This window comes from Scyliorhinus canicula, chromosome 6 (assembly GCF_902713615.1).
Source record: "Scyliorhinus canicula chromosome 6, sScyCan1.1, whole genome shotgun sequence".
Taxonomy (NCBI): Eukaryota; Metazoa; Chordata; class Chondrichthyes; order Carcharhiniformes; family Scyliorhinidae; genus Scyliorhinus; species Scyliorhinus canicula.
Window position 1 is genome coordinate 4,030,002 of NC_052151.1, and position 24,177 is coordinate 4,054,178.

General features: G+C 50.0%; 1 protein-coding gene across 1 annotated transcript in view; it reads right to left on the reverse strand.

Moving 5' to 3' along the window:
- Positions 1 to 24,177, reverse strand: part of LOC119966916 (dynein heavy chain 14, axonemal-like) — a 1,122,002-nt gene that overhangs the window by 446,308 nt on the left and 651,517 nt on the right. The window contains exons 42-43 of the mRNA XM_038798874.1: positions 19,657 to 19,889; positions 1,118 to 1,234 (exon numbers count right to left, since the gene is read on the reverse strand). Coding sequence (XP_038654802.1) covers positions 1,118 to 1,234; positions 19,657 to 19,889 — 350 coding nt within the window. The remainder of the gene's footprint in view (positions 1 to 1,117; positions 1,235 to 19,656; positions 19,890 to 24,177) is intronic.

A 24,177-nucleotide genomic window follows, 5' to 3' on the forward strand; every position in this document is an offset into this window, starting at 1 on the left:
CTAAATAATCATTCTAATAAATCAGAGGTGGGATTCTCAGATCCAGAGGCTAGGTGTTGACACCGTTGTAACCGCTGTCGCGTTTCTCGACGGTGTCAACAAGCCCTCAGGAGCAGCAATTCTGACCCCTACAGGGGGCTAGCACGATTCGCGCCTGTCCCGGCGATTCTCCGGCCCAGCCCCCGGGTGAGAGAAGCCCGCCCCCATATCTCAGAATCCTTTGCAATATTTTGCTCATCACTGATGTAAGACCGAGACTGATGGGTCTGTAATTCCCAGGAATTTCCCTATTCCCTTTCTTGAACAGGGGAACAACATTTGCCTCCCTCCAATCATCCGGGACTACTCCAGTGGAGAGTGAGAACACAAAGATCATCGCCAACGGCGCAGCAATCTCCTCCCTCGCTTCCCATAGAAACCTTGGGAATATCCCATCTGGCCCAGGGGACTTATCTATCCTGATGCTTTTCAAAATTTCCTTCTTAATATCAACCTGTTTGAGTCTATTAATTGGATTCACGCTGTTCTCATGGGCAACAAGGTCCCTCTCTCTAGTGAATACTGAAGCAAAGTATTAATTTAGGGCCTCCCACATCTCCTCAGACTTGAGGCCCAAGTTCAGTCCACTATCCCTGAAGGGGAACAACTGCTCCCTATCCACCCTGTCTGTACCCAATGGGGTTGCACAGATTAACGATGAAAAGAGATGTAGAAGGAGAAAACAGGGTTACGATCAAAAGCTTGGGGACCATACTGGAGGATGAATCAGGACGAGAGAATGGTAAATGAAGTTTGATGTACCAATAACACACTTAAAAAAGGGAGGTTGAGTAATTTATTGCCTAAATACCAAAATTTAAAAAAGATCAATTGACATAATCACAGAATTATTACAGTGCAGAAGGAGGCTATTTGGCCCATTGTGTCTGCATGTGAGATTTTTAGTTATAATTTGAGATTTACAATTTACTTTGAATGGATACTGCATGAAAAAACATATTCTGCTGTCCTCAATTATCACATGCAGAGACACGCGTGTGGATACACATCCACACAGAGAGGTACTGATCCACAGATATACCTCCATGTATATAAGGCAAATCTTGATTTCTGTTACCTTCTGAAATAAGGTTTTGAGTAGATGGAACTAATTCTTCCCAGGGTTCCAAATTCCCGGTTTGCATGTCCACAAAATATCCAAAGACAGTCGTGCTTACTGATGAAAACGAAACCGCTGGAAAAGAGACACAATAGAAATGGCATGGTCGTTTCAGAGAGGGAAATACAGAGATACATAGGAGCTAGGAACAGGGGGAGGCCTTTTGGACCATCAAGCCTGTTCTGCCATTTATCACGATCATGGCTGATCATCCACCTCAATAGCCTAATCCTGCTTTCTCCCCAAAGCCTTTGATCCCATTGTCCCCAAGGGCTATATCCAGCCGCCTCTTGAATATATTTAGTTTTAGCATCAACTACTTCCTGTGGGAATGAATTCCACAGGCTCACTACTCTTTGTGTGAAGAGGTGTCTCCTTATCTCTGTCCGAAATGGTTTACCCTGAATCCTCAGGCTGTGACCCCCTGGTTCTGGACACACCCATCATTGTTAACCTCTTCCCTGCATCTACCCTGTCTAGTCCTGCTAGAATTGTATAAGTCTCTATAAGATCCCCCTCATTCGTCTGAACTCCAGCGAGAACAATCCTAATTTAATCAATTTCTCCTCATATGACAGTCCCGCCATCCCTGGAATCAGTCTGGTAAACCTTCGCTGCACTCCCTCGAGAGCAAGAACCTATTCCTCAGAAAAAGGGACCAAAACTGCGCACAATACTCCAGGTGTGGCCTCACCAAGGTCCTGTACAATTGCAGCAACACATCCCTGCTTCTGTATTCGAAACCTCTCACAATGAAGGCCAACATACCATTAGCCTTCTTTACCGCCTGCTGTACCTGCATGCTTACCTTCAGCGACTGGTGCACAAGGACACCCAGGTCCGGCTGCACACTCCCCTCTCCCAATTTACAAACATTCAGGGAGTAATCTGCCTTCCTGTTTTTGCTTCCAACATGAATAACCTCACATTTATCCAAATTATACTGCATCTGCCATTGATTTGCCCACTCATCCAGATCATGCTGTAAGATCTCTGCATTCTCATCACAGTTCATCCTCCCACCCAACTTGGTATCATCTGAAAACTTTGAGATGTTACATTTTGTTCCATCATCCAAATCATAAATATAAATTGTGAATAGTTGGCGTCCCAGCACCGATCCCTGTGGTACCCCACGAGTTACTGCCTGCCAATTTGAAAATAAACCATTAACCCCTACTCTTTGTTTCCTCTCTGCCAACCAGTTTTTTATCCACCTCAATACACTTCCCCCAATCCCATGCACTTTAATTTTGCATAATAATCTCTTATGCGGGACTTTGTGAAACGCCTTCCAAAAGTCCAAATATACCACATCGGCTGGCTCCCCCTTGTCGACTGTACTGGTTACATCTTCGAAGAATTCTAACAGATTTGTCAAGCATGATTTCCCCTTCATAATTCCATGCTGACACTGACTGATCCTGCCACTGGTTTGCGATAAAGTCCTTGATAATTGATTCAAGAATTTTCCCTACTATCGATGTTAGGCTTACCAGTCTATAATTCTCTGCTTTGTCTCTAACTCCCTTTTTGAATATCGGAGTGGCGTGAGCTACCCTCCAATCTGCAGGGATTGTTCCAGAGTCTATAGAATCCCGGAACATGACCACCAATGCATCCACTATTTCCAGAGCCACCTCCTTCAGCACTCTGGGATGCAGATTCTCAGGCCCTGGGGATTTATCCGCCTTCAATCCCATCAATTTCCCCAGCACCATTTCTCTACTAATATTGATCTCCCTCATTTTTTCCCTCTCATTAAACCTTTCGTTCTCCAACATTTCTGGTGTCTGATTTGTGTCCTCATTTGTGAAGACAGACCAAAGTATGTATTCAATTGCTCAGCCATTTCATTGTTCCTTATTGTACAGTCCCCTGTTTCTGCCTTTAGGGGGCCTATGTTTGTCTTTACCAAACTCTCTCTCTTCACATATCAATCAAAGCTCTTAGTGTCAGTCTCTATGTTCCCTGCAAGCTTCCTATTGTACTGTACTTTCCCCTTCTTAATCAATCCTTTTGTCCTTCTTTGCTGAATTCTAAACTGCTCCCAATCCTCAGACCTAGTATTTTTCTTGACCAATCTGTACGCTTCTTCCTTGGATCAGAAACTATTTCTAATTTCATTTGCGAGCCATGGGTTGGCCGTCTTACCCATTTTGCTTTGTGCCAGACAGGAATGAACAGTTGCTGCAGTTCCCCCATCTGCAGTGGTCATCAACCTTGACACAATGAGAGAATGTCCAGAGGCCCTCTTGCCCCACAATTCTTCACAGACTCCAGAGATTTCAATTTTTACGGTCAAGCCATTGGTTCAATATCTCATCTGAAATACAGCAAAGTTGGTGCTGCGGCATCCTTAAGTATGTCCACTCTGATAGTGCAGTCCTCGATCAGCACTGAACCTCTGACAGTGCAGCACTCCCTCAGTACTGACGCTCTGACAGTGCGGCACACCCTCAGCAATGGCCCTCTGACAGTGCAGCACTCCCTCCGTACTGACCGTCTGACAGTGCAGCACTCCCTCCGTACTGACCCTCTGACAGTGCAGCACTCCCTCAGTACTGACCCTCTGACAGTGCAGCACTCCCTCAGTACTGACGCTCTGACAGTGCAGCACTCCCTCAGTACTGACCCTCTGACAGTGCGGCACTCCCTCAGTACTGACCCTCTGACAGTGCAGCTCTCCCTCAGTACTGACCCTCTGACAGTGCGGCACTCCCTCCGTACTGACCCTCTGACAGTGCAGCACTCCCTCAGTACTGACCCTCTGACAGTGCAGCACTCCCTCAGAACTGACCATCTGACAGTGCGGCACTCCCTCAGTACTGACCGTCTGACAGTGCAGCGCTCACTCAGTACTGACGCTCTGACAGTGCAGCACTCCCTCAGTACTGAGCCTCTGACAATGCAGCGCTCCCTCAGTACTGAGGTAGTGCTGCACTGCCTTAGGGTCAGTACTGAGGGAGTGCTGCACTGTCAGACGGTCAGTACTGAGGGAGTGCCGCACAGTTTGAGGATCAGTACTGAGGGAGTGCTGCACTGTCAGAGGGTCAGTGCTGAGGGAGTGCCGCACTGTCAGAGGGTTAGTGCTGAGGGAGTGCTGCACTGTCAGAGGGTCAGTGCTGAGGGAGTGCTGCACTGTCAGAGGGTCAGTGCTGAGGGAGTGCCGCACTGTCAGAGGGTTAGTGCTGAGGGAGTGCTGCACTGTCAGAGGGTCAGTACTGAGGGAGCGCCGCACTGTCAGAGGGTCAGTAATGAGGGAGTGCTGCAATGTCTTAGGGTCTGACTGAGGGAGTGTTACTCTGTGAGAGGGTCAGTGCTGAGGGAGTGCTGCACTGTTCGAAGGTCAGTGCTGAGGGAGTGCTGCACTGTTAGAGGGTCAGTACTGAGGGAGTACTATACTGTCAGAGTGTCAGTGCTGAGGGAGTGCTGCACTGTCAGAGGGTCAGTTTTGAGGGAGTGCTACACTGTCAGAGTGTCAGTACTGAGGGAGTGCTGCACTGTCAGAGGGTCAGTACTGAGGTAATGCTGCTCTGTTAGAGGGTCAGTATTGAGGGAGTGCTGCACTGTCAGAGGGTCAGGACTGAGGGAGTGCTGCACTGTTACAGGTTCAGTGCTGAGGGAGTGCAGCACTGTTAGAGGGTCAATACTGTGGGAGTACTGCACTGTGAGAGAGTCAGTACTAAGGGTCAGTACGTGGGTTAGTACTGAGGGAGTGCTGCACTGTGAGAGAGTCAGTACGAAGGGAGTGCTGTACTGTCAGAGGTTCAGCATTGAGGGAGCGCTGCACTGTCAGAGGGTCAGTGCTGAGGAAGTGCTGCACTGTCAAATGGCCTGTACTAAGGGAGTGCTGCACTGTCAGAGAGTTAGTACTAAGGGAGTGCTGCACTGTCACGAGGGTCAGTACTGAGGGAGTGCTGCACTGTCAGAGTGTCTGTACTGAGGGAGTGCTGCACTGACAGAGGGTCAATACTGTGGGAGTACTGCTCTGTGAGAGAGTCAGTACTAAGGGTGTGCTGCACTGTCAGAGGGTCAGTACTGAGGGAGTGCTGCACTGTCAGAGAGTCAGTACTCTGGGAGTGCTCCACTGTCAGAGGGTCAGTGCTGAGGGAGTGCTGCACTGTCAGAGGGTCAGTACTGAGGGAGTGCTGCACTGTCAGAGGGTCAGTACTGAGTGAGTGCTGCACTGTCAGAGGGTCAGTACTGAGGGAGCGCTGCACTGTCAGAGGGTCAGTACTGAGTGAGTGCTGCACTGTCAGAGGGTCAGTACTGAGGGAGCGCTGCACTGTCAGACGGTCAGTACTGAGGGAGTGCCGCACTGTCAGAGGCGTCAGTTCTGAGGAAGTGCTGCACTGTCAGAGGGTCAGTACGGAGGCAGTGCTGCACTGTCAGAGGGTCAAAAGTGTGGGAGTGCCGCACTGTCAGAGGGTCAATACTGTGGGAGTGCTGCACTGTCAGAGTGTCAGTACTGAGGGAGCGCTGCACTGAGAGAGAGTCAGTACTAAGGGTGTGCTGCACGGTCAGAGGGTCAGTACTGGGGGAGCGCTGCACTGTCAGAGGGTCAGTACTCAGCACTCGGACAGCACTGACCATCGAACTCAGTACTCAGCACTCGGACAGCACTGACCATCGAACAGAGCAGCGCTCCCTCAATACTGACCCTCTGACAGTGCAGCACTCCCTCAGCACTAACCCTCTGACAGTGCGGCACTCCCTCAGCACTGACCCTCTGACAGTGCAGCACTCCCTCAGTACTGACCCTCTGACTGTGCGGCATTCCCTCAATACTAACTCTCTGACAGTGCAGCACTCCCACAGTACGGACCCTCAAACAGAGCAGCACTACCTCAGTACTGACCCTCTGACAGTGCGGCACTCCCTCAGCACTGACCCTCTGACAGTGCAGCACTCCCTCAGTACTGACCCTCTGACAGTGCGGCACTCCCTCAGTACTGACCCTCTGACTGTGCGGCATTCCCTGAATACTAACTCTCTGACAGTGCAGCACTCCCACAGTACTGACCCTCAAACAGAGCAGCACTCCCTCAGTACTGACCCTCTGACAGTGCGGCACTCCCTCAGTACTAACTCTCTGACAGTGCAGCACTCCCTCAGTACTGATCCTCAAACTGTGCGGCACTCCCTCAGTATTGACCGTCTGACAGTGCGGCGCTCCCTCAGCACTGACCCTCTGGCAGCGGAGCACTACCTCAGTACTGACCCTCGGACAGTGCAGCACTCCCTCAACACTGACCCTCAGGCAGTGCGGCACTCGCTCAGTACTAACTCTCTGACAGTGCAGCACTCCCTCAGTACTGACCCTCTGACAGTGCAGCACTCCCTCAGTACTGACCCTCTGACAGTGCAGGTCTCCCTCAGTACTGAGCCTCTGACAGTGCAGCACTCGCTCAGCACTGACCCTCGAACAGAGCAGCACTCCCTCAATACTGAACCTCTGACAGTGCAGCACTCCCTCAGTACTGACCTTCTGACAGTGCGGCACTCCCTCAGTACTGACCCTCTGACAGTGCAGCACTCCCTCAGTACTGACCCTCTGACAGTGCGGCACTCGCTCAGTACTGACCCTAAGACAGTGCACTACCTCAGTACAGACCCTCTGACAGTGCAGCACTCCGCCAGTACTGATCCTCGGACAGTGCGGCACTCCCTCAGTACTGAGCCTCAAACAGTGCGGCACTCCCTCGTACTGACCGTCTGACAGTGCGGCACTATCTCAGTACTGACCGTCTGGCAGCGGAGAACTCCCTCAGTACAGACCCTCTGGCAGTGCGGCACTCCCTCAGTACTGACCCTCTGACAGTGCGGCACTCCCTCAGTACTGACCCTCTGACAGTGCGGCTCTCCCTCAGTACTGACCCTCCGACAGTGCGGCGCTACCTCAGCACTGACCCTCTGGCAGCGGAGAACTCCCTCAGTACAGACCCTCTGACAGTGCAGCACTCCTTCAGCACTGACCCTCTGACTGTGCGGCATTCCCTCAATACTAACTCTCTGACAGTGCAGCACTCCCACAGTACGGACCCTCAAACAGAGCAGCACTCCCTCAGTACTGACACTCTGACAGTGCAGCACTCCCTCAGTACTGATCCTCAAACTGTGCGGCACTCCCTCAGTACTGACCGTCTGACAGTGCAGCACTCCCTCAGTACTGACCCTAAGGCAGTGCAGCACTACCTCAGTACTGACCCTCGGACAGTGCAGCACTCCCTCAACACTGACCCTCAGGCAGTGCGGCACTCGCTCAGTACTAACTCTCTGACAGTGCAGCACGCCCTCAGTACTGACCCGCTGACAGTGCAGCACTCCCTCAGTACTGACCCTCTGACAGTGCAGGTCTCCCTCAGTACTGAGCCTCTGACAGTGCAGCACTCGCTCAGCACTGACCCTCGAACAGAGCAGCACTCCCTCAGTACTGAACCTCTGACAGTGCGGCACTCCCTCAGTACTGACCCTCTGACAGTGCGGCAATCCCTCAGTACTGACGCACTGACAGTGCAGGTCTCCCTCATTACTGACCCTCTGACAGTGCAGCACTCCCTCAGTACTGACCCTCCGACAGTGCGGCAATCCCTCAGTACTGACCCTCTGACAGTGCGGCACTCCCTCAGTACTGACCCTCCGACAGTGCGGCGCTCCCTCAGCACTGACCCTCTGGCAGCGGAGTACTCCCTCAGTACAGACCGTCAAACAGGGCAGCACTCCCTCAGTACTGACCCTCTGACAGTGCGGCACTCCCTCAGTACCAACTCTCTGACAGTGCAGAACTCCCTCAGTACTGACCCTAAGACAGTGCAGCACTACCTCAGTACAGACCCTCTGACAGTGCAGCACTCCCCCAGTACTGACCCTCGGACAGTGCGGCACTCCCTCAGTACTGAGCCTCAAACAGTGCGGCACTCCCTCAGAACTGACCGTTTGACAGTGCAGCACACCCTCAGTGCTGACCCTCTGACACTGAAGAACTACCTCAGTACTGACCCTCTGACAGTGCAGCACTCCCTCAGTACTGACCCTAAGTCAGTGCAGCACTACCTCAGTACAGACATCTGACAGTGCAGCACTCCCTCAGTATTGACCCTCTGACAGAGCAGCACTCCCTCAGTACTGACCATCAGACAGTGCAGCACTACCTCAGTACTGACCCTCGGACAGTGCGGCACTCCCTCAGCATTGACCCTCTGACAGAGCAGCACTCCCTCAGCACTGAACCTCTAACAGTGCAGCACTCCCTCAGTACTGACCCTCTGAGAGTGCAGCACTCACTCAGCACTGACCCTCTGACAGTGCAGCATTCCCTCAGTTCTGACACTAAGACAGTGCAGCACTCCCTCAGTATTGACCCTCTGACAGAGCAGCACTCCCTCAGTACTGACCCTCTGACAGTGCAGCACTCCCTCAGTACTGACACTAAGACAGTGCAGCACTCCCTCAGTATTGACCCTCTGACAGAGCAGCACTCCCTCAGTACTGAGCCTCTGACAATGCAGCGCTCCCTCAGTACAGACCCTCTGACAGTGCAGCACTCCCTCAGTACTGACGCTCTGACAGTGCAGCACTCCCTCAGTACTGAGCCTCTGACAATGCAGCGCTCCCTCAGTACTGACCCTCTGACAGTGCAGCACTCCCTCAATACTGACCCTTTGACAGTGCAGCACTCCCTTAGTACTGACCCTCTGACAGTGCAGCACTTCCTTAGTACTGACCCTCTGACAGTGCGGCACTCCCTCAGTATTGAGCCTCTGACAATGCAGCGCTCCCTCAGTACTGACCGTCTGGCAGCGGAGAACTCCCTCAGTACAGACCCTCAAACAGAGCAGCACTCCCTCAGTACTGACCCTCTGACAGTGAGGCACTCCCTCAGTACTAACTCTCTGACAGTGCAGCACTCCCTCAGTACTGACACTCAAACAGTGCGGCACTCCCTCAGTACTGACCGTCTGACAGTGCAGAACTCCCTCAGTACTGATGCTAAGACAGTGCAGCACTCCCTCAGTACTGACCCTCTGACAGTGCGGCACTCCCTCAGTACTGACCCTCTGACAGTGCAGCGCTCCCTCAATACTGACCCTCTGACAGTGCAGCACTCCCTCAGCACTGACCCTCAAACAGTGTGGAACTCCCTTTGTACTGACCCTCTGACAGTGCGGCACTCCCTCAGTACTGACGCTCTGACAGTGCGGCACTCCCTCAGTACTGACCCTCCGACAGTGCGGCACTCCCTCAGTACTGACCCTCCGACAGTGCGGCGCTACCTCAGCACTGACCCTCTGGCAGCGGTGAACTCCCCCAGTACAGACCCTCTGACAGTGCAGCACTCCCCCAGTACTGACCCTCGGACAGTGCGGCACTCCCTCAGTACTGACCCTCAAACAGTGCGGCACTCCCTCAGTACTGACCCTGTGACAGTGCAGCCCTCCCTCAGTACTGACCCTCTGAGAGTGCAGCACTCCCTCAGCACTGACCCTCTGACAGTGCAGTACTCCCTCAGTACTGACACTAAGACAGTGCAGCACTCCCTCAGTATTGACCCTCTGACAGAGCAGCACTCCCTCAGCACTGAACCTCTAACAGTGCAGCACTCCCTCAGTACTGACCCTCTGAGAGTGCAGTACTCCCTGAATACTGACCCTCTCAGAGTGCAGCACTCCCTCAGCACTGACACTCTGACAGTGCAGCACTCCCTCAGTACTGACCCTCTGACAGTGCGGCACTCCCTCAGTACTGACCCTCTGACAGTGCAGCGCTCCCTCAGTACTGACCTTCGGACAGTGCAGCACTCCCTCAGCACTGACACTCTGACAGTGCGGCACTCCCTCAGCACTGACCCTCTAACAGAGTAGCACTCCCTCAGTACTGACCCTGCGACAGCGCAACACTCCCTCAATACTGACCTTCTGACAGTGCAGCACTCCCTCAGTACTGACCCTCTAGCAGTGCAGCACTCCTTCAGTACTGACTCTCTGAAAGTGCGGCACTCCCTCAGCACTGACCCTCGAACAGAGCAGCACTCCCTGAGTACTGACCCTCTGACAGTGCAGCACTCCCTCAATACTGACCTTCTAACAGAGCAGCACTCCCTCAGTACTGACTCTCTGACAGTGCGGCACTCCCTCAGTACTGACCCTCTGACAGTGCAGCGCTCCCTCAGTACTGACCTTCGAACAGTGCAGCACTCCCTCAGCACTGACACTCTGACAGTGCGGCACTCCCTCAGCACTGACCCTCTAACAGAGTAGCACTCCCTCAGTACTGACCCTGCGACAGCGCAACACTCCCTCAATACTGACCTTCTGACAGTGCAGCACTCCCTCAGTACTGACCCTCTAGCAGTGCAGCACTCCTTCAGTACTGACTCTCTGAAAGTGCAGCACTCCCCCAGTACTGACCCTCGGACAGTGCGGCACTCCCTCAGTACTGACCCTCAAACAGTGCGGCACTCCCTCAGTACTGACCCTGTGACAGTGCAGCCCTCCCTCAGTACTGACCCTCTGAGAGTGCAGCACTCCCTCAGCACTGACCCTCTGACAGTGCAGTACTCCCTCAGTACTGACACTGAGACAGTGCAGCACTCCCTCAGTATTGACCCTCTGACAGAGCAGCACTCCCTCAGCACTGAACCTCTAACAGTGCAGCACTCCCTCAGTACTGACCCTCTGAGAGTGCAGTACTTCCTGAATACTGACCTTCTCACAGTGCAGCACTCCCTCAGCACTGACACTCTGACAGTGCAGCACTCCCTCAGTACTGACCCTCTGACAGTGCGGCACTCCCTCAGTACTGACCCTCTGACAGTGCAGCACTCCCTCAGTACTGACCCTCTGACAGTGCGGCACTCCCTCAGTACTGACCCTCTGACAGTGCAGCGCTCCCTCAGTACTGACCTTCGAACAGTGCAGCACTCCCTCAGCACTGACACTCTGACAGTGCGGCACTCCCTCAGCACTGACCCTCTAACAGAGTAGCACTCCCTCAGTACTGACCCTGCGACAGCGCAACACTCCCTCAATACTGACCTTCTGACAGTGCAGCACTCCCTCAGTACTGACCCTCTAGCAGTGCAGCACTCCTTCAGTACTGACTCTCTGAAAGTGCGGCACTCCCTCAGCACTGACCCTCGAACAGAGCAGCACTCCCTGAGTACTGACCCTCTGACAGTGCAGCACTCCCTCAATACTGACCTTCTAACAGAGCAGCACTCCCTCAGTACTGACTCTCTGACAGTGCAGCACTCCCTCAGTACTGACCCTCTGACAGTGCAGCACTCCCTCAGTACTGACCCTCTGACAGTGCAGCACTCCCTCAGTACTGACCCTCTGACAGTGCAGCACTCCCTAAGTACTGACCCTCTGACAGTGCAGCACTCCCTCAGTACTGACCCTCTGGCAGTGCAGCATTCCCTCAATACTGACCCTCTGACAGTGCAGCACTCCCTTAGTAATGACTCTCTGACAGTCCGGCACTCCCTCAGCACTGACCATCTGACAGTGAAGCACTCCCTCAGTACTGACGCTCTGACAGTGCAGCACTCCCTCAATACTGACCCTCTGACAGTGCAGAACTCCCTCAGTACTGTCCCTCTGACAGTGCAGCACTCCCTCAGTACTGACGCTCTGACAGTGCAGCACTCCCTCAGTACTGACCCTCTGACAGTGCAGCACTCCCTTAGTACTGACCCTCTGACAGTGCGGCACTCCCTCAGTACTGACCCTCTGACAGTGCAGCCCTCCCTCAGTACTGACGCTCTGACAGTGCAGCACTCCCTCAGTACTGACCCTCTGACAGTGCAGAACTCCCTCAGTACTGACGCCCTGACAGTGCAGCACCCCCTCAGTACTGACCATCTGACAATGCAGCACTCCCTCAGTACTGACCCTCTGACAGTGCAGCACTCCCTCAGTACTGAGCCTCTGACAATGCAGCGCTCCCTCAGTACTGACCCTCTGACAGTGCAGCACTCCCTCAGTACTGACCCTCTGACAGTGCCGCACTCCCTCATTACTGACCCACTGACAGTGCAGCACTCCCTCAGTACTGACCCTCTGACAGTGCGGCACTCCCTCTGTACTGACCCTCTGACAGTGCAGCACTCCCTCAGTACTGACCCTCTGACAGTGCAGCACTCCCTCAGTACTGAGCCTCTGACAATGCAGCGCTCCCTCAGTACTGACCCTCTGACAGTGCAGCTTTCACTAAGTACTGACCCTTCAATAGTGCAGCACTCACTGATCAATCGAAAATCGCCAGGCAAGTTTGTTCTATTCCAGTCGGGGAACACTTCAGGAGTCAAGGGCATGCAGGCTTTGATCTTCAGGTCAGAGTTTTTCAAGGTGGCCTTCAGGATGCGCAACAACGTAGAATCTCCAAGCAGAAACTGATAGACAAGTTCCGCATGCATGAGCAGGGCCTCAACTGGGGCCTTGGATTCATGTCTCATTACATTTAACCCCCCAGCATCTGACATGGACTTGCAAAATCCTACCAACGTCCTGGATTCAGACAATTAACACCTCTTTAACCTGTGATTTTCCCTCTCTCCAGTCACACTTCTGTACATGAAAAGACTTAATTATCTGCAAAGACTCGCTTTGCAAGTATCATATTGCATCAATCACATTGTCAATATAGTAAGAAGTCTTACAACACCAGGTTAAAGTCCAACAGGTTTGTTTCAAACACGAGCTTTCGGAGCACGGCTCCTTCTTCAGGTGAATGAACCTGAAGAAGGAGCCGTGCTCCGAAAGCTCGTGTTTGAAACAAACCTGTTGGACTTTAACCTGGTGTTGTAAGACTTCTTACTGTGCTCACCCCAGTCCAACGCCGGCATCTCCACATCATTGTCAATATAGTTGTTTGTGGAACCCACCTCTTCACTCACGTGATGATAGAGCTACTCTCTGAAACCAAGTGAATCCAAACAACTCAATGGGGACCAATTAACCCCTATTTCAACCGGTCACAATGGGACTGATTAATCCTATTTCACCCTCTCGATGGGACAGATTAACCACAATTACAGACGGTCACAATGGGACTGATTAATCCCTATTTCACCCTGTCTCGATGGGGACAGATTAACACATATTTCACCCTCTCTCAATGGAGGCTGATTAACCCCTATTTCACCCATCTCAATGGGGACAGATTAACCCCTATTTCACCCTGTCTCAATGGGACAGATTAACCCCTATTTCACCCTGTCTCAATGGGACAGATTAACCCCTATTTCACCCTGTCTCAATGGGGACAGATTAACCCCTATTTCACCCTGTCTCAATGGAGGCAGATTAACCCCTATTTCACCCTGTCTCACTGGGGACAAATTAACCCTATTTCATCCTGTCTCAATGGGGACAGATTAACCCCTATTTCACCCTGTCTCACTGGGGACAAATTAACCCCTATTTCACCCTGTCTCGATGGGACATATTAACCCCTATTTCACCCTTTCTCAATGGGACAGATTAACCCCTATTTCACCCTGTCTCAATGGGACAGATTAACCCATATTTCACCCTGTCTCAATGTGGACAGATTAACCCCTATTTCACCCTGTCTCAATGGGACAGATTAACCCCTATTTCACCCTGTCTCAATGGGACAGATTAACCCATATTTCACCCTGTCTCAATGTGGACAGATTAACCCCTATTTCATCTTGTCTCGATGGAGACAGATTAACACTTATTTCACCGTGTCTCGATGGGGACTGATTAACCCCTATTTCACTCTGTCTCAATGGGGACAGATTAACCCCTATTTCACCCTGTCTCAGTGGAGACAAATTAACCCCTATTTCACCCTGTCTCAATGGGGACAGATTAACCCCTATTTCACCCTGTCTCAATGGGACAGATTAACCCCTATTTCACCCTGTCTCAATGGGGACAGATTAACCCCTATTTAACCTTGTCTCAATGGGGACAGATTAACACCTATTTCACCCTGTCTCACTGGAGGCAGATTAACCCCTATTTCACCCTGTCTCAATGGGGACAGATTAACACCTATTTCACCCTGTCTCACTGGAGGCAGATTAACCCCTATTTCACCCTGTCTCAATGGGGACAGATTAACCCCTATTTCACCCTGTCTCAATGGGACAGATTAACCCCTATTTCACCCTGTCTCAATGGGACAGATTAACCCCTATTTCACCCTGTCTCAACGGGACTGATTAACCCATATTTCACCCTGTCTCATTGGAGACAGATTAACTCCTATTTCACCTTGTCTCAATGGGACAGATTAACCCTTATTTCACCCTGTCTCAAGCGGGACGGATTAACCCCTATTCAGCCTGTCTCGATGGGGACAGATTAACCCCTATTTCACCCTGTCTCAATCGGACAGATTAACCCCTATTTCACCCTGTCTCAATGGGACAGATTAACCCCTATTTCACCCTGTCTCAATCGGACAGATTAACCCCTATTTCACCCTGTCTCAATGGGACAGATTAACCCCTATTTCACCCTGTCTCAATGGGGACAGATTAACCCCTATTTCACCCTGTCTCAATGGGACAGATTAACCCCTATTTCACCCTGTCTCAATTGAGACAGATTAACTCCTATTTCACCCTGTCTCAATGGGGACAAATTAACCCTATTTCACCCTGTCTCAATGGGGACAGATTAACCCCTATTTCACCCTGTCTCAATGGGGACAGATTAACCCCTATTTCTCCCTGTCTCAATGGAGGCAGATTAACCCCTATTTCACTCTGTCTCAATGGGGACAGATTAACTCCTATTTCACCCTGTCTCAATGGGGACAGATTAACCCCTATTTCACCCTGTCTCAATGGGACAGATTAATCCCTATTTCACCCTGTCTCAATGGGACAGATTAACCCCTATTTCACCCTGTCTCAATGGGACAGATTAACCCCTATTTCACCATGTCTCAATGGGGACAGATTAACCCCTATTTCACCATGTCTCAATGGAGACAGATTAACCCCTATTTCACCCTGTCTCACTGGGGACAGATTAACCCCTATTTCACCCAGTCTCAATGGGACAGATTAACCCCTATTTCACTCTGTCTCAATGGGACAGATTAACCCCTTTTTCACCCTGTCTAAATGGGGACGGATTAACCCCTATTTCACCCTGTCTCGATGGGGACAGATTAACTCCTATTTCACCCTGTCTCAGTGGGGACAGATTAACCCCTATTTCACTCTGTCTCAATGGGACAGATTAACCCCTTTTTCACCCTGTCTAAATGGGGACAGATTAACCCCTATTTCACCCTGTCTCAGTGGGACAGATTAACCCCTATTTCACCCTGTCTCAATGGGGACAGATTAACCCCTAGTTCACCCTGTCTCAATGGGGACAGATTAACCCCTATTTCATTCTGTCTCAATGGGACAGATTAACCCCTATTTCACCCTGTCTCAATGGGACAGATTAACCCTTATTTCACCCTGTCTCAATGGGGACAGATTAACCCCTATTTCACCCTGTCTCGATGGGGACAGATTAACCCCTATTTCACACTGTCTCACTGGGGACAGATTAACCCCTATTTCACCCTGTCTCAATGGGACAGATTAACCCCTATTTCACCCTGTCTCGATGGGGACAGATTAACTCCTATTTCACCCTGTCTCAATGGGGACAGATTAACCCCTATTTCATTCTGTCTCAATGGGACAGATTAACCCCTATTTCACCCTGTCTCAATGGGACAGATTAACCCCTATTTCACCCTGTCTCAATGGGGACAGATTAACCCCTATTTAACCTTGTCTCGATGGGGACAGATTAACTCCAATTTCACCCTGTCTCGATGGGGACAGATTAACCCCTATTTAACCTTGTCTCGATGGGGACAGATTAACCCCTATTTCACCCTGTCTCAATGGGGACAGATTAACCCCTATTTAACCTTGTCTCGATGGGGACAGATTAACCCCTATTTCACCCTGTCTCAATGGGACAGATTAACCCCTATTTCACCCTGTCTCAATAGGACAGATTAATCCCTATTTCACCCTGTCTCAGTGGGGACGGATTAACCCCTATTTCACCCTGTCTCAATGGGACAGATTAACCCCTATTTCACTCTGTCTCAATGGGACAGATTAACCCCTATTTCACCCTGTCTCAATGGGGACAGGTTAACCCCTATTTCACTCTGTCTCAATGGGACAGATTAACCCCTATTTCACTCTGTCTCAATGGGACAGATTAACCCCTATTTCACCCTGTCTCAATGGGGACAGATTAACCCCTATTTCACTCTGTCTCAATGGGACAGATTAACCCCTATTTCACCCTGTCTCAATAGGACAGATTAACCCCTATTTCACTCTGTCTCAATGGGACGGATTAACCACTATTTCACCCTGTCTCAATGGGGACAGATTAACCCCTATTTCACCCTGTCTCAATGGGACAGATTAACCCCTATTTCACCCTGTCACTATGGGGACAGATTAATCCCTATTTCACCCTGTCACTATGGGGACAGATTAACCCCTATTTCACCCTGTCTCAATGGGACAGATTAACCCCTATTTCACCTTATCTCGATGGAGACAGATTAACACTTATTTCACCCTGTCTCGATGGGGACAGATTAACCCCTATTTCTCCGTGTCTCAGTGGAGACAAATTAACCACTATTTCACCCTGTCTCAATGGGACTGATTAACCCCTATTTCACCCTGTCTCAATGGGACAGATTAACCCCTATTTCACACTGTCTCAATGGGGACAGATTAACCCCTATTTCACCCTGTCTCACTGGAGGCAGATTAACCCCTATTTCACCCTGTCTCAATGGGACAGATTAACCCCTATTTCACCCTGTCTCAATGGGACAGATTAACCCATATTTCACCCTGTCTCAATGTGGACAGATTAAACCCTATTTCATCCTGTCTCGATGGGGACAGATTAACCCCTATTTCACCCTGTCTCGATGGGGACAGATTAACCCCTATTTCTCCGTGTCTCAGTGGAGACAAATTAACCACTATTTCACCCTGTCTCAATGGGACTGATTAACCCCTTTTTCACCCTGTCTCAATGGGGACAGATTAACCCCTATTTCACCCTGTCTCAATGGGGACAGATTAACTCCTATTTCACCCCGTCTCAATGGGGACAGATTAACCCCTATTTCACCCTGTCTCAATGGAGGCAGATTAACCCCTATTTCACCCTGTCTCAATGGGGACAGATTAACCCCTATTTCACCCTGTCTCAATGGGGACAGATTAACCCCTTTTTCACCCTGTCTCAATGGGGACAGATTAACCCCTATTTCACCCTGTCTCAATGGGGACAGATTAACCCCTATTTCACCCTGTCTCAATGGGGACAGATTAACCCCTATTTCACCCTGTCTCAATGGGGACAGATTAACCCCTATTTGACCCCGTCTCAATGGGGACAGATTAACCCCTATTTCACCCTGTCTCAATGGGACAGATTAACCCCTATTTCACCCTGTCTCAATGGGGACAGATTAACCCCTATTTGACCCCGTCTCAATGGGGACAGATTAACCCCTATTTCACCCTGTCTCAATGGGACAGATTAACCCATATTTCAGCCTGTCTCACTGGGGACAGATTAACCCCTATTTCACCCTGTCTCAATGGAGGCAGATTAACCCCTATTTCACCCTGTCTCAATCGGACAGATTAACCCCTATTTCACCCTGTCTCAATGGGGACAGATTAACCCCTATTTCACCCTGTCTCAATGGGACTGATTAACCCCTATTTCACCCTGTCTCAATGGGGACAGATTAACCCCTATTTCACCCCGTCTCAATGGGGACAGATTAACCCCTATTTCACCCTGTCTCAATGGAGGCAGATTAACCCCTATTTCACCCTGTCTCACTGGGGACAAATTAACCCTATTTCATCCTGTCTCAATGGGGACAGAGTAACCCCTATTTCACCTTGTCTCACTGGGGACAAATTAACCCCTATTTCACCCTGTCTCGATGGGACATATTAACCCCTATTTCACCCTTTCTCAATCGAGACAGTTTAACCCCTATTTCACCCTGTCTCAACAGGACTGATTAACCCCTATTTCACCCTGTCTCAATGGGGACAGATTAACCCCTAGTTCACCCTGTCTCAATGGGGACAGATTAACCCCTATTTCATTCTGTCTCAATGGGACAGATTAACACCTATTTCACCCAGTCTCAATGGGACAGATTAACCCCTATTTCACCCTGTCTCAATGGGGACAGATTAACCCCTATTTCACCCTGTCTCAATGGGGACAGATTAACCCCTATTTCACCCTGTCTCAATGGGACAGATTAACCCCTATTTCACCCTGTCTCAATCGGACAGATTAACCCCTATTTCACCCTGTCTCAATGGGACAGATTAACCCCTATTTCACCCTGTCTCAATGGGACAGATTAACCCCTATTTCACCCTGTCTCAATGGGGACAGATTAACCCCTATTTCACCTTGTCTCGATGGGGACAGATTAACTCCTATTTCACCCTGTCTCGATGGGGACAGATTAACCCCTATTTCACACTGTCTCAATGGGGTCAGATGAACACCTATTTGACCCCGTCTCAATGGGGACAGATTAACGCCTATTTCACCCTGTCTCAATGGGGACAGATTAACCCCTATTTCACTCTGTCTCAATGGGGTCAGATTAACCCCTATTTCACCCTGTCTCAATGGGGACAGATTAACCCCTATTTCACCCTGTCTCAATGGGGACAGATTAACCCCTATTTCACCCTGTCTCACTGGGGACAGATTAACCCCTATTTCACCCTGTCTCAATGGGACAGATTAACCCCTATTTCACCCTGTCTCAATGGAGGCAGATGTACCCCTATTTCACCCTGTCTCGATGGGGACAGATTAACTCCTATTTCACCCTGTCTCAATGGCGTCAGATGAACACCTATTTGACCCCGTCTCAATGGGGACAGATTAACCCCTATTTCACCCTGTCTCAATGGGGACAGATTAACCCCTATTTCACCCTGTCTCACTGGGGACAGATTAACCCCTGTTTCACCCTGTCTCAATGGGGACAGATTAACCCCTATTTCACCCTGTCTCAATGGGGACAGATTAACCCCTATTTCACCCTGTCTCACTGGGGACAGATTAACCCCTTTTTCACCCTGTCTCAATGGGGACAGATTAACCCCTATTTCACCCTGTCTCAATGGGACAGATTAAATCCATTTAACCCAGTTTTTGTTATGACAAATAAACCCCATTCAGGAACTCGAGAGGGAATTCAGGAGTGAATAGCACGCCAGTTGAGAGAACAACAATGTAGATGGTTACCTTTCCATTTGTTAATCGATAACATTAGGCATAAACTGAGAACTGCTTAATGGCAGTTTAATTTTTAATCTAGAAACAATATATAGATGTGAATAAATCACCAACTATCCCCGGTCCGGACGCAATGGAGAAAATATTTTAGTAAAATTAATGGCTCACAAAGCGCTGTTTGTCCCTCGAACAAGTTGTGGACCAAGGTGTTGAAATCTAGTGTGACCTTGATGACATCTTCGTCATCGCTTCTATCACTGAGCCCAATCAGGCCTTCTTCCTCAAAATCGTCCTCCCTCTTGAGGCAGCCGCCCACTGCCCAGGTGAATGAGAACACGTACAGCTTCGCCAAAAGTGCAGCAAGTCTGTCCGGCTGCCTCTCTAAAAACCACTTTTCAGCCCTGCAGTTACACAACACATCAAGTCTTCTTAATCCAGTACGACAGCAACAAAGACATTTCTACAAAACATTTAACATAATAAAACATCCCAAAGCACTTCACAACAATATTATGTGTCAGAAACACCTGCCAATATTATGCCAGGTCAGAGTGGTAGTTTAAGGAGTGTCTTGAAGGAGGAGGGAGGGGTAGAACGATGCAGAGGTTTAGGAGGGAATTCAAGAGGTGTGAGTAGATGGCGGTGTAATGAAAAGGGGAGCTGCTGATGTGGCTGGAATTGCAGGTGCCTTGGATATTTGACCGACTGAGAATCATAGAAATGTTCTAATTTGGCCCATCTTTTCCGTACCAGCCCGAGGACACCCAGGTGCCCTTTCTAATCCCACCTTCCTGCACCCGGTCCATAGCCCTGTAGCTTGGAGCACTTAAGGTGCAGATCCAGGCACCTTTTAAAAAGAGTTTAGGATTTCTGACTCCACCACCAACTCAGACAGTGAATTCCAGACTCCCGCCACCCTCTGTGTAAAAAGTTTCTTCCTCATGTCCCCTCTACACCTTCTGCCTCTTATCTTGAATCTATGTCCCCTGATTCTAGAATTCTCCACCAAGGAAACACCTTTGTCCTGTCCACTCTATCTCTTCTCATCATCATTTAGTTCACCTCAATTAAGTCACCCCTCAGCCTTCTTTGTTCCAAGGAAAATAATCCCAACCTATCCAAACTCTCCTCATAGTTACACTTTTCCAGCCCTAGCAACATACTTGTAAACCTCCTCTGCACTCTCCCCAGAGCAATAACATCCTTTCTGTAATGTGGTGACCAGAACTGCACGCAATATTCCAGTTGTGGCCTCACCACTGTCATACACAATTCTAACATTATATCCTTATTTTATATTCTATACCTCTATCAATGAAGGAGAGCATTCCATATGCTTTCTTAATAACCTTGTCTACTAGAACTTCTGTCTTTCGGGACCTGCGTTCTTGTACACCAAGGTTTTTCACTTCATCTCTTTGTATATTCCCATTTATTGTGTACTCCCTATAACTGTTTGACCTCCCTAAATGCACAACCTCATATTTCTCGGTGTTAAATTCCATCTGCCACTTTATCACCCACTCCACCAATCCATCTCTATCATTCTGGAGATTGTAGCTATCCTCTACACTGTCCACCACTCGGCCAATCTTTGTGCCATCTGCAAATTTCTCAATCGTACTCCCCACGTTCACCTCCAGATTGTTAATATATAATACAAACAGTAAGGGTCCGAACACTACTTGAAACAACTTTCCAATTGCAAGGGCAGCCATCGACTATTACCTTATGCTTCCTGTTACTAAGCCAACTGTTTATCCAGTTTGCCACATTGCCCTGTATCCCATGGGCTTTCACTTTCTTGACCAATCTGCCATGTGGGTCTTTGTCAAACTCCTTGCTAAGATCCATGTACACCACATCCACTGCACTACCTTCATCAACTCTTCTTGTCACTTCCTCAAAGAATTCAATCAAATTTGTGAGGCAAGACCTTCCTTTTACAAATCCATGATGACTATCCCCAACTAGACAATGCCTTTCTATGTGACAGTTAATCCCATCTCTCAGGATTGATTCTACTAATTTGCCCACCAGTGACATATGACGAACTGGCCTATAATTATTTGGCATTTCCTTTGATTCCTTTTTAAACAATGGGACCACGCTTGCATTTCTCCAGTGCTCCGGTACCTCCCCTGTATCTAGAGAGGAATGGAAAATCATCCTCAGAGCCTCTGGGGCTGGTTTAGCACACCGGGCTAAACAGTTGGCTGGTAATGCAGAACACGACAGCAGCGCAGGTTGAATTCCCGTACCAGCCTCCCCGAACAGGTGCCAGAATGTGGCGACTAGGGGCTTTTCACAGTAACTTCATTGAAGCCTGCTTGTGACAGTAAGCGATTATTATTATTATCTGCTATCTCCTCCTCCCTGACCTCCTCCAGTAGCCTCAGAAACAATCTATCTGACCCTGGCGACTTTCAAGGATTCTAATCCTTCGAGTACTTCCTCTCTCTTTATGTTGATCTGTCCAACATCTCACAGTGTTCCTTCTGGATTACTTGGACTGCTATATCCGCATCATCCATTTCCTTTGTAAATATGGGGACTTGACAATGTTCCAAAGTGATTGGGAGGAGAAAGAAAGCAGCAGCTGTACTTCAAACTACCTTGTGCTGATCTGTTAATATCTTGGATAGGATTATTATCTTCCTTCATGCTGTATTCATAATGTCTCCCTTTGGCAATCTTCTGTGGCTGAATTCTCCGACTCCCCGCAGGGTCGGGGAATCACCCGGGGCCGGTGTAAATCCCGCCCCCGCCGTGGCCAGAATTCTCCGCTACCCGGGAATCGGCGGGGGCGGATCGGCAGGCTCCCCCGCAGCAATTCTGCGGCCCGCGATGGGCCGAAGTCCCGCCGCTGTCAGGCCTCTCCCGCCGACGTGGCTTAAACCACCTCTGCGCTGGTGGGAGCAGGCGGCGCAAGCGGGCACGGGGTCCTGGGGGGGGGAAACGCGGGGCAATCGCACCCTGGGGAGTGCCCCCACGGTGGCCTGGCCTGCGATCGCGGCCCACCGATCGGCGGGCGGGCCTGTGCCATGGGGGCACTCTTTTTCTTCCGCTGCCACCACGGCCTCCACCATGGCGGACGGGGAAGAGACCCCCTCCACCGCGCATGCGTCGGTGGTGACGTCAGCGGCCGCTGACACTCCGGCGCGTGTGCGGACTCACGCCGACCGGCGATGGCCTTTTGGCCAGCCCCGACGCCGGGCGGCATGGCGACAAAGGCCATTGGTGCCAGTCGGCGGAGCGGGTGCCACTCCGGCGCGGGCCTAGCCCCTAAAGGTGCGGAGAATTCTGCACCTTTGGGGAGGCCCGACGCCGGAGTGGTTGGCGCCACTCCGCTACGCTGGGACCCCCCGCCCCGCCGGGTAGGGGAGAATTTTGCCCCTGATTTTTCAGCCAAGATTATATCCCATTCTTGATCTCAGCCACATGCCCACAGCACCTACCAGTTTAGGGTAGCACCCATATGAAGACCGAACACATACTCGAAAGGCATCTTTCATACCCTCAGGACATCCCAAAGTGCTTTACATATAAACAATCACATGTGATTTCCTGTGTGGCAAGTTCTTAAAAACAGCAATGAGATCAATGAGAATGTTAACCTGATGACTTTGTAAAACTTCACCAGCCAAACCAAGTCAGTGCCGACTGGACTTGCCTGAAGTGTCATCACATGTCCATCTCTGCTATTGGCCCAGTGGCATTGGCCAGTGTCCAACCTGGGTTTGCCAGCAAATTAGATTTGACAGCAGCTTGAATTATGAAAATGAAATTAAATTAAAGTGTCCACATAGGTTTTGGATAATATTGGATCCTGTTCCCATTAATCAGAACCTCCCAGAAAGGAACAAGATATATGGAAGAGATTTATTTTGTCAATACTATTGTGGGTCACACAACACAATGTCCAGGACGTTATCAGATTGTCACTAAAAACCCAGCTGCTTCACTAATATCCTTGAGGGGAAGGAGAGCACTGCCCTCACCTTCTCTGAGCTTGGCTGTGATGCCAAGTAAGAGTAAGATAGAGTATGAGAGTAAACTTGCTCAGAATATAAAAACAGACAGTAAAAGTTTTTACAAATATATAAGACAAAAAAAAGTGGCTAAGGTAAATATTGGTCCTTTAGAGGATGAGAAGGGAGTTTTAATAATGGGAAATGAGGAAATGGCTGAGGAACTGAACAGGTTTTTTGGGTCGGTCTTCGCAGTGGAAGACACAAATAACATGCCAGCGACTGATAGAAATGAGGCTATGACAGGTGAGGACCTTGAGAGGATTGTTATCACTAAGGAGGGAGTGATGGGCAAGCTAATGGGGCTAAAGGTAGACAAGTCTCCTGGCCCTGATGGAATGCATCCCAGAGTGCTAAAAGAGATGGCTAGGGAAATTGCAGATGCACTAGTGATAATTTACCGAAATTCACTAGACTCTGGGGTGGTCCCGGTGGATTGGAAATTAGCAAACGTGACGCCACTGTTTAAAAAAGGAGGTAGGCAGAAAGCAGGAAATTATAGGCCAGTGAGTTTAACTTCGGTAATAGGGAAGATGCTGGAATCTATCATCAAGGAAGAAATTGCGAGGCATCTGGATAGAAATTGTCCCATTGGGCAGACGCAGTATGGGTTCGTTAAAGGCAGGTCATGCCTAACTAATTTAGTGGAATTTTTTGA